At 37.2% G+C, this 11,027-nt stretch overlaps 1 protein-coding gene across 1 annotated transcript; it reads left to right on the forward strand.

The window, feature by feature from the left end:
- Positions 1–8,758: 8,758 nt before the first annotated feature.
- LOC140763269 (probable indole-3-pyruvate monooxygenase YUCCA9) lies at positions 8,759–10,694 on the forward strand. The gene is made up of 3 exons (XM_073101380.1): positions 8,759–9,558; positions 9,659–10,030; positions 10,228–10,694. The coding sequence occupies exons 1-3, from the start codon at positions 8,902–8,904 to the stop codon at positions 10,450–10,452; spliced, it is 1,254 nt and encodes a 417-aa protein (XP_072957481.1). The 5' UTR covers positions 8,759–8,901; the 3' UTR covers positions 10,453–10,694.
- Positions 10,695–11,027: the final 333 nt, after the last annotated feature.

Raw genomic sequence — 11,027 nt, forward strand, 5'->3', positions numbered from 1 at the left:
AAAATTTTATAATCATGATTTTCTGGAAGGAAAAAAGATCGTTCGGTTCTTATTAGTCAGGAAACGATATCTAACTTTCCTGGGTTATGTCCTTATAACTTTAGATAAATTGGAGTCAACCAAGTAAAGATGAGGGTAAATTACACTAACATGCCTTGAATTATATTTGGTTTTCATAGGCACCACACTCTGTAAATCTTTTTTCGTTACAATGTCCCTCTTAAACAGTAAATTTACTTCAATCTTACTCTTTTGATAATCTACCATTAGCTACCCGGCAATCATGTCAGAATATATCTCGACCCATTATATTTGGATAAAAAATTTCTATCCATTTCAGATTATAGTAGAATTTAAAAAAAAAATCAAGATACGGATTCGAATACGGGTAAGATATAATTTGTAGATTCGGATATCCGTTTTCTCGTATATTTTTTGAATGATTTATAATTTATAATTTACTTATTTAAATAGTGAATATTAATATTGTTAATAATAATATGTTATATATTATTTGTAGAGATTATTTTTTTCTATTTTTATATGTATTTGATATACAATTTTTTTTTGGAACTCTTTATATTTTTGTGTTAATTATCTTTAAATAAAAAATATATAATTTAAAATTCGATCAATATAATATTTATTTAAAATCTGATCCTTTATCCGAAAATTATCTGTATTTTAATATTCGTATCCGAATTAAAAATATAAATTTGAATGTGAGTTGAGCGTAAGCTGATTTGTTTTCACTCATAAATGCAACTCAGTTTCATTATGGTCCACCAGTAATGTGTCCAATTTCTTTTGGCCAAATACCCTATTCCTCTCCTATTTCTTCCCTCCCCTCCCCATGATCTCCATCCCTCACTTCTCTCCCTTGTATTCTCTCCCTCACCTGTAAAGCTCCTCAAGATTTTTCCTATGGACATAGAGCTCCCTCTTCCTTCTGAACTATGTATAAGGGCATTGACCATTAAAATAGCAGGACCGTCTTTCAATTCTGTCTTCATTGTCATCGGCATTACCATCACTCTATATCTCCAAAAGGGCCTTAGAACCACCACCACTACCAAGTTCTTCCTACACTCTCCCAACTAATCAAAAGTGCAAATTTTTCCATGGTTAAAACCTGGGGGAGTTGTGTATCAAAGGCTGTTGGGACCTTAAAATCAAAGCTTGGAAGGAAGAGCATTGTCAAGTAAGAGGATGAAGACTTTAAATAGTTGCAAGAGAATTTGGAGGGTTTGAGGAAAGAGGAAGCTCTTGGGGTAGGTGGGCTCACAAAAAATATGAAGTTGGTTTTAAGGTAACTATATGATTCCACTATTATAATTTATTTTTAGTTTAGAAATTGATGACATGGCATATTTGTAAGGCGTATTATAGTTATTAGGCAAATTTCGTCGCTACTATTTGTTATGTCACTTAGATCTAAAGTTTGAAGAAATATTGTAATAAAAAATGTTCTCGTGAAAATCAGGTATAATTTGGCATAAGCATAATTAACCCTAAAGAAAAATAATTACTTAGGCATTGATATATCATATATGATTTTTTTGAGCGATGACTTTATTTCCACTCCATATTCCTTTTGTAACGGGATGAAGTAGCCATCTCTTATGGCTGGTCCTAGCTTAATTAGGGTTTCGGCCACAATTTTTTTCTCTCTTTTTAAAATCTTTCTCATCGTTTTTAGCTTCTCGCTCCCCTTCCCTCTTGTAGTCACGAGTTACCGTGCTCTCTTAGAGTAGTTTTTTTGCATCTTTCTCTTTCCTTCTCCTCCTTCTCTGCCTCTATCCTTTTCTTCAACTGTAATTGGTTCAATCTCGCCCCTCTTCTTCTATTTTGCCTTGCATTTTCTCCTTTATCATTCACCCCTCCTTCGCCCTTCGTCCATAGCTGCTAGCCTAACCTCTGTCGCCCGGTGGTCTTGGTCTTAGTTGTAGCCAATACTTGCAGGTGTTTAGATATGATGACTCTATCCCCCCACCCCCAGCCTACATCTTTCCATCTGCCACCTTCTGCTGTCGTTTGTCACTACCTTCGATCGGGTCTTAAGCGTTATGCACTTTTATGAGAGCCTTTATTTTTTTTTTAATGTTTTTGTCCGTACTATTTTTAGTTTTCTTTCTAGTCTTTTCTAATGTTTTTTGGTGGATAATCGTTAATCTTTTTACTTCAAGAATTCTTATGATTCTTAGAGTTATTTCTTAGATTACAAGATTGACAGAATTTGGAGGCTGACTCGAGGAGCTCTGCTCCTGAAAATTTGCTTGGGTCATTTATCACTTTGTTTATATTATTGTGTCTTTAGGTCTGATGCTTTAGTTTTAATATAATATTATTTATTGTAAATCAAGTACAGAGTTTGTGTCAAAGAGTTGTCACTTTATTCTCTCCTTTTTTATGTATCAGACTGCATTATTGTAACTTATAAGCATTAATGAATTGCTTCCCTGAGATGGAATGTCAAAGCTTCAATTTGACCATATCAAATCTTTTGAATTAAGATGGAATAGCATTATAACTACCATATATACCTAAGTTATTCCATCACTGCATGTTTCTCCACTTGGAAAAAAAAGTTAAAAACATAAAACATCTGTAGCCGCTCATTTCACACACTCTCTCTCTCTCTCTCTCTCCCCTTATTAGTGTCAGTACCATGTGAGCTCCTTGCTCCTGACTGAACAAGACTTGGTCAAATATTAGGCAGCATGGCCTAGAATCTTTAGATGTAAGGAGAAGAATCTACGGTCCCTTGGAAAATGGAGCGTAGATTGTACCCTAGAGAATATATATATATATATATAAAGTCAAGATTGAGCAGTGATTCTGGTGTAACTCCTCTCTGCTGTCAACCTTCTAATCATTTGGACAATAATCTTCCTCTCAGAAATTATATATAAAAAAAAGGATTGTATTCTTAATTGGCATGAGCAAGTGGAGAGATCAGCAACATCTCTGGTGTCAACGTATACAGTGAACTACTGGATATCCTTGTGGACATTTCATGTCAATTAAACTGGTAGACAACTATCCTGTTTAAGATAACATCATTAAAATCATTCAATATTCAACATATATTGGTCTTTCATTAAAACCAACGTAACCTGTCATCTAAGACCTAATTGACATGAGACCAATTGTTTAGCCATAATTATTAATATGTTTACTTTACATGGGTACCCATTAATCAAGAGTGGTGGTGCAATGTACTTCAATATAACCAGCCCATGATCAATCGTGTCAATTTAAATTAAAAATCAAGTACGACGTCCAAACTTATTGAACATGAGGTGGTAGGCATACCAGTCTTTTTCATTGGAAAAGTTGACAAGTAGTGAACCATTAATGACCTGCAAATTGGATGAAAAGTTCAACATAAGATATCTTCCTTCATCCAAACTGGGCCAATAATTCCTCCAATCCATCACAATCTGAATTCCGAGTTGGGGGAAGAGAGCATGAACCAAATCTTGAAATCTCACCGACTCCAATGCAAATAAGATTCCTATGCATGTAAGTGGTAGAGTATACTTTTATGCAAATAAACAAAGTCCATTTATAAATGCATGTGGTACTACTTACACTTTTACAGTAAACCCCTCCTCTCTCTCTCTCTCTCTCTCTCTCTCTCTCTCTCTCTCTCTCTCTAGATATATATATATATATATATATATATATATTAGTGAGTGGTATTTAATTTTCCCACTCTATGATTCACCTAGGAGATGGGTTTGCAAGATGAGAGATATCATGCGTTAGAACTAATCCTTTTAAAGCTACCACATGCTGTTCCTTTTAAAGCTTTGTGATTATATATATAACGTATGTATATATATATATATATAATCACAAAGCTTCTCAAAAAATATAACGAAGAAACAAAGAAGTGAACATGCCAAAGTATATTCCTTTAAAATGCTTTTAAAATATATCTCAAACAGTACTGAGGAATATAGATTGTGCCACATGGTAGTTAAACGGTTAGAACCGGCAAAATAAGAGGAATATGGCCGTTGGAAGTTGGTTAGGCGTGGGAGAATGAAACCATGGTCGTAAGGGGAAAAGTTGGAGGATAAGAAGAAATCTGTGTGCTTAATTTTAATTTACATAATTTTCTCAGTGCAATGAACGACATTGCATGGTGCCGTGTGATCAATCATTCATTCTATTTTGATCAAATTATATGCTAACCACCTGAAGTTTGAATGCTATTTTGGTTGATTTGGGCTCATTAACTTAGCAATACCTTCTTATTTTTAATTCAAGGAGTTGGCACCAACTTATTAAGGGTTCAATACTTAGTCTGATATGGTACTTGGGACAGGAGCACTCCATGAGATAGTCACTGCTAATTAATATTGTTTACAAGTTAATTTATTTAATAGCCTTCACTTTGTTTTGTGCAATATTTGTTTAACACATGATAACAGATAGCAATTAGGTTATGCATACGTAAAATTGAAAATAAATGTAGACTTACTCTATGCCTTGAGATCCTTTCCTTGCATAGAGGATGTTGAGTTATTAATTTTAAGATTCAATTTGAATTAATTTGGATTTTGAATGATATAGTAGGGCTACAAGCTTGCAGCTGGGAGCTTTACATGTGTTTGGAGAAATTTAATTAAAGATCACACAGTACTCCCTACTATGTTCAATGTTCTAGTTTATGATCACTAGTCATTTTTTAATGTTGACTCAATTATTGGTATTAATTAGGCATATGTACTCACATGGCACCATCAAACTACATGTGGAAGGAATAAGTGAGAATCTACAAATACACTATATTATATAGATTTCAGTGGATGTAACAAAATCTATCATCTCTAGAATATATTGAGGACCCAAATCATCAATATAGAATCTAGAGCACTACTTCTATATGCCACCCACAAACTCTTGAACAAGTAAAATAATTACCTCACTCTTTGTGGAAGTAGCCCTTTAATAGAGAAGATGCCATAGTTCAGGAAAAAAAGAAATCAAACCTTACATAGATTTGAGAGAAACCTCCTTCTTAGGATGGACCCTCTTTAGAAGTACCCTTAACAAATAGCATACATTCACTTTCCTTCTTGAACTAACCTCAAAGCATATACTAGGTTAGGCACATAGCTAGGGCCACAAAAGCTCCTATAAAGCCACAAAGAAGCTCCTCTAATAATTAGCTAGTAATTGGCCATGGCCATCATTTTATGAGTTCGACTTTCGACCGCCTTTTCACGCGTGACCAGCGCCCTACTCTTAGGGTTTCTTGCGTTTTCGCATAGTTTTTAGGTTAAAAGCTGCATTGCACTAAGGAAGTCTTGCCACCGCGCATGCTTTGGAATTAGTAGGAGTGAATATGCTTATCGACCAAAAGAGTTCCAGGAGATGCTTATTAAGAATGTCTAGAAACGCGTTTAACTACGTGGCCACGGTGTCTATCCTCCATTTAGTTAAAGAAGTACTATGAAGCTCACTTCCCTATCACTTCATTCATAGAATGATGCTATAATCTAATCTACTCATAAAGTTTGTCAAGTATCAAGTAGCATTAGGAGAAGACTTGATTAGAAAATTGCCAAGCTAGCCATAGCATGAGGGTGATTGTTTAATCATTTCAAGAGATACAATCTATAAAATAGTCTCATGCCTATCCTATATCTCCTTTTTTGACATGAAAAGAAGAGATCAATGCTAGGAAACCAATGTTTCCAGCACATGCCTTCCCACTCGGAGCACTCACTCTCAAGCATGAGAAGTGGAGATTAATTCAACATCACTGTTTCACAACTTACAGCTCAATGGATCATAAAATTCTCCCCCCTAACCTCTAAAAGTTTGATCACTAGCTAGCTGTGTTATAGTTCCAATATTTAAAAAACAATATACGATTCTTATGCTGCATGCTAGCAACTATTTGATTAAGTTATATGATCATAATCAGATAAAAGTATACATAAATGTAGGTGCTACAAGCAAGTTCATGAACTAAACTCTGATGTGTTAGTTTGCATCTGGATATATTTGTAATACCTTCTTCTTTTTTATATTTGTGAGGAGAATGCATGTCACGATACAACTAGAAAGATGTAAACAATGCAAAGCTGCTAAAGGAAGCAACGAAGCCAATAATTATATATATATATATATAAGGAATCCTAGTAATCTATCAGCTTTAATGGAAAATATGTTCATTGTTCAAAGGCATACTGAGATATACATCCAAAGAACAATTTCTTAAGATATAAACAATAACAAACCTAAAAGAATGTTAAAGCATGGGATTCTGATGTGATAAATAAAGAATATAATTGTCAATTAAACTTGTATTTATGTGTGTGCCCATAATTTTATATGTAGAATTTCTTAACTTGGTATCATATTCATATCCAAGTTGATGAAAGATCATGACAACAAGGTGCCACTTGGAAGAGAAGGATCTTATGTTGGAGTAAATATATTAATAAAGCGAATTAAGGATATAGAAATCAATTGCAACTGGAGGCCAAAGGGGTGGTTATGGGAAGTGGGGGGGAATCGCCACCTGTCAAAGATAAGATTGGCCGACGATGACCTTGTGGGTCCCGAGATCCTACGTGGACAGAGAGTTATCGTTGGATTCAAAATATTTGATTGTGGGACCTACGTTAGCTTTGGAAGTTGGATGCTACCAATGGAACTGTACTTGCTATGAGCTTGTAAGTATATAACATTAGTTATGTGATAAAAGTAATATATTACTCGATTATTATTAATTTTACATACAAGCTTGCCAAACTTATGTTATCTTTTGATACAAACTATTAGTTTATTTCTCCAAAAGGAAATATCTTCTTATATTTTTTTGTAAGGTTTACTTTAGTTCAGCAGCAGATGCAATTATTTTATTCTAAGGCTAAATTCGATCTTATCAGCAAAGGGGGATGAAGAAATTATTATAGACTTAAGCAAGCAACTAAAGTAGGAAGTGGAGAGATGAAAGAAATTCTAATTCAATTTTGAGACCTAATTTGCACTTGGCATGTTACTTTTGGGATTTAATGCCTATTTTTTTTATTCCATCATTATTTCCATATATATATATATGCAAGAAAGAAGATGATGACCAGACTAAAAATGCAAATCATTCTCATTGGAATTAGTGTCTCATTTGGCACATATATGCCAATTAAATGGGTCATTTTCTTCCTGAGTCAAAGAAATGACCATATTCATTAAACTACTTTATAATTCAACATCACAATGTGATCACCGTGCCCAGATGATTAAAGATGCTCATGATGTAGAAGTGATTCATATCACATAAGCATTGATTTAACTGAAATACCATTAAGTTCTTACCTTTTTTTTTAAAAACAAAAATAGATATCTAAATAATAATAATAAAAAACAGCTAATTTATGGGTATTAACTATAGTAATAAAAATTCTTAGTCAATTATATAAGGGAAACATATTATATATATATATATATATATATATATAAAGAAGACCTAACTCAAGGAACCAAATAATGGGTAAAGTAGCTGATATAGTTTGATACATAGAGTAAACAAAAAAAAGTTGGCGGTGTAACTTTAGCCCGAGATCTAGGTTGCGACTTAGATTTTTGTTTTCTTTTCTTCTTCTTTTGGAGTACTTGTATAGTGAGCACCATATTGCAAGATCATTTGCAGACGTGCAATATCTTACTAATAGGTGCAGGACCACTCCCTACCTAGTTATAGAAATTCAACTATGACACACGAGAAGATGCAGTGTATTGCATGGGAAGAGTATCAAGATATCTTTCTTTCGTTTCCAAAGAATCACAATTATGTTGGCAGTTTTAGAGAATGTTCTGAAAGAGATGGTCATACTTTCTGATCTGCCAGTGTTTGACATGATTTGTATCAAACTAGTAATGATACTTTACAACTGTGACACAAGGAAAGATATATATATATATATATATAGTTGTATAATTCTAGCTGTTGGCTTTAAGAGCATGCTTGCATTTTTCAAAAAAAAAAAAGGAATCGTGAATAGGGGAGTAGGTACTGCAATTATGGACATAAGATAACAAGAAAGAGATCTAAATTGGTAATTGGATGGCATTGATTTGATGATAGCAACAAGGAAGTTTGTAAGGAGTTGTGGTTCTTGGGAAGAACAATTGGTGAAGAGAATGTGCAAAGAGAACAAACTGAGAGGTCCCCTGGGACGTTTAATGCAATAAGGGAGCCACCAGCTGGGTCACACTGAGCAAGTAGGGGGAATTTTGATAAATCCAAATTCAAGCTCATATATTCCTTCTCTGACCACCTGAAAGTGATTGATGGAGCAGCTCCTGATGCCTTTTAAGCCCATCTCTGGGTAGGCCATTGCTGCAGTTTAATGAATCGATTATATACACCAGTAAGTAATTGCGTATGATTTCCTTAGTTAAAGGTTAGAGTTAATATTTGATAAGTCTTTTATCGAAACCCTTATGTGTTTTATAGTTTGAATTGGTAGAGTTAGGCCCCCTCCCCCCCAATAGTTCATTTTATATATAGGTGCTTGTGATCTCCAAAGTCCCTTATTAGAATATGCATAAAAAATTTGGCCGTCACACACACACACACACACACACACACACACATATATATATATATATACAAATAAAGAATATAAATTTTGAAAGTTATAATTAGTAAAACAAGACTAAAGCATTTAAACAACGCAGGAGGCGGCCAAATCTTATCATTTGAGAAGGATATCAAGGTCACCAAACTTGCCATCACATGCACCTCTCTCTTCCTACCCCTATTTATACGCCCCTTCTCCATATCCCATTCCTCTCATCCCTGAGAACCTCAAACAAACACTGAAGCCTCTCTCCTTAACACCTCCATCTCTTCTCTTTTCAACTCGATCAACCATGGCTCGAATCCCCGAATTCGATGACTTGTTCTCGCGCCGATGCGTGTGGGTCAACGGCCCGATCGTCGTTGGTGCAGGACCCTCCGGCCTGGCCGTCGGCGCGTGCTTGAAGGAGCACGGCGTCCCTTTCGTCATCCTCGAACGCTCCGACTGCATTGCCTCCTTATGGCAAAAGCGTACTTATGATCGCCTCAAGCTTCACCTCCCCAAGCAATTCTGCCAACTACCCAAACTCCCGTTCCCCGATAACTACCCCGAGTACCCCACCCGTAGGCAATTCATCGACTACTTGGAGTCGTACGCGAAGCAGTTCGAGATCGATCCTGTGTTCAACCAATCCGTGCAGTCGGCGCGGTACGACGAGACCAGCGGGCTGTGGCGCGTCAGGTCGGTGGACGGGAGCCGGAATGCGGAGGTCGAGTACATCGGCCGGTGGCTCGTCGTCGCCACGGGGGAGAACGCGGAGCGCGTGGTGCCGGAGTTCGAAGGGCTTGTGGATTTCTCTGGCGACGTCAAGCACGTCTGCGACTACAAGTCCGGCGAGGAGTACCGCGGCAAGCGCGTCCTCGTCGTCGGGTGCGGCAACTCCGGCATGGAGGTTTGCCTCGACCTCTGCGATCACGACGCCTTCCCATCGATGGTCGTTCGCGACTCGGTGAGTGATCATAATTAGTAAAATCGAATTCATGAGACAGTTCATTGTTTTTATTTATTTATTTATTGTTGGGTCTAATGGAGTCCTCTGCGCCAAATAGGTTCATGTTTTGCCAAGAGAAGTCCTCGGCAAGTCGACGTTCGAGATGGCCGTGCTCTTGATGAGGTGGCTGCCTCTTTGGCTGGTCGACAAGATTCTTGTGGTATTAGCTTGGTTTGTTCTTGGTAATTTAGCGAGGTTTGGTTTGAGGAGGCCTTCGGTTGGGCCCCTGGAGCTCAAGAACACACAGGGGAGGACCCCTGTTCTTGACATCGGAGCTCTGAGCAAGATAAAGTCTGGCGATATCAAAGTGGTTCCCGGGGTCATGAGGTTCCGGCCCGGAAGAGCCGAGCTCGTCGACGGCCGGGATATCGCCGTCGACGCCGTCATTCTCGCCACTGGCTATCGCAGTAATGTTCCTCAATGGCTGCAGGTACAGAATTTTTTTCTCTTCTTTTCTTCTCCCCCAATTTTATTTTTGCACTCTCTCTCTCTCTCTCTCTCTCTCTCTCTCTCTCTCTCTCTCTCTCTCTCTCTGTGTGTGTTTTTTTTTTGGGTAAAAGAGGAAGAAAAGGTTAGATTTCGTTACTGAAGCTGATGTGGCTTTCTGGGGTTACTTTGTTGTTTCAGGGAACGGATTTCTTCTCCAAAGATGGAATGCCGAAGGTGCCATTTCCTAACGGGTGGAAAGGGAAGTCAGGGCTATATGCAGTTGGGTTCACAAGGAGAGGGCTCTCAGGTGCCTCATCAGATGCTGTCGAGATTGCAAATGACATTGGTAAAGTCTGGAGAGAGGAGACTAAGCAAGCAAAGAGGCTCGTTGCCTGCCACAGGAGATGCATCTCACAGATCTGATCACCTGATGGCATACTCTTGTTACTTGTAAGATAGAGTAGGATAAGAAAAAAAAAATGGTAAAAAGAAAAAATTGCACAGAGTCCTCTCTCATTGTAGCCCAAGTTTTGGAATAGTTAATGGGCAGTATGTACAGAGAGCAATTGATAATGATGAGGCCTTTTCTTCTTCTTCTTCTTTTCTTTTTCTTTTTTTAATTTTAATTTGGATACTTTGTACATCAAATCAAAGTTTTATTCCAATGTAAACAGTATCATTTTTCTATCTCTCCGTCTAGTGTGTTAGACCTATCGATGTCAATCTCCCACTAACCAACATTCTAGACAAATGAGCCTAGTCTTTTTGCACCTGTACTTGCTTGTCTTAAATCTGAATCTGCAACGCTGTACTGCCTCTGCCTTTGGAGTACCTGGAAAGGCTGGTTAGATTCCCAGCAGTCCCACAAGCTTGGTAAGAATCCAGCGCTACCTTTCAAAAGACTGGGAGGAGTAAAAATTCTTAATAAAATCTTCTGGTGCTAGCTGCAGCTGGGTAGCATCAATGATTTCATTTGAATTCAATGCAATGGGGTGCAT

This window comes from Typha angustifolia, chromosome 7 (assembly GCF_048772165.1).
Source record: "Typha angustifolia cultivar Huaian chromosome 7, ASM4877216v1, whole genome shotgun sequence".
Taxonomy (NCBI): Eukaryota; Viridiplantae; Streptophyta; class Magnoliopsida; order Poales; family Typhaceae; genus Typha; species Typha angustifolia.

Excerpts from the sequence above, each read along its gene's own strand:
- LOC140763269 (XM_073101380.1), top strand. The coding sequence starts at position 8,902 with ATGGCTCGAATCCCCGAATTCGATGACTTGTTCTCGCGCCGATGCGTG. Across the intron at positions 9,559-9,658 it reads CGATGGTCGTTCGCGACTCG|GTTCATGTTTTGCCAAGAGA; the intron begins GTGAGTGATCAT and ends TGCGCCAAATAG. Across the intron at positions 10,031-10,227 it reads ATGTTCCTCAATGGCTGCAG|GGAACGGATTTCTTCTCCAA; the intron begins GTACAGAATTTT and ends TTGTTGTTTCAG.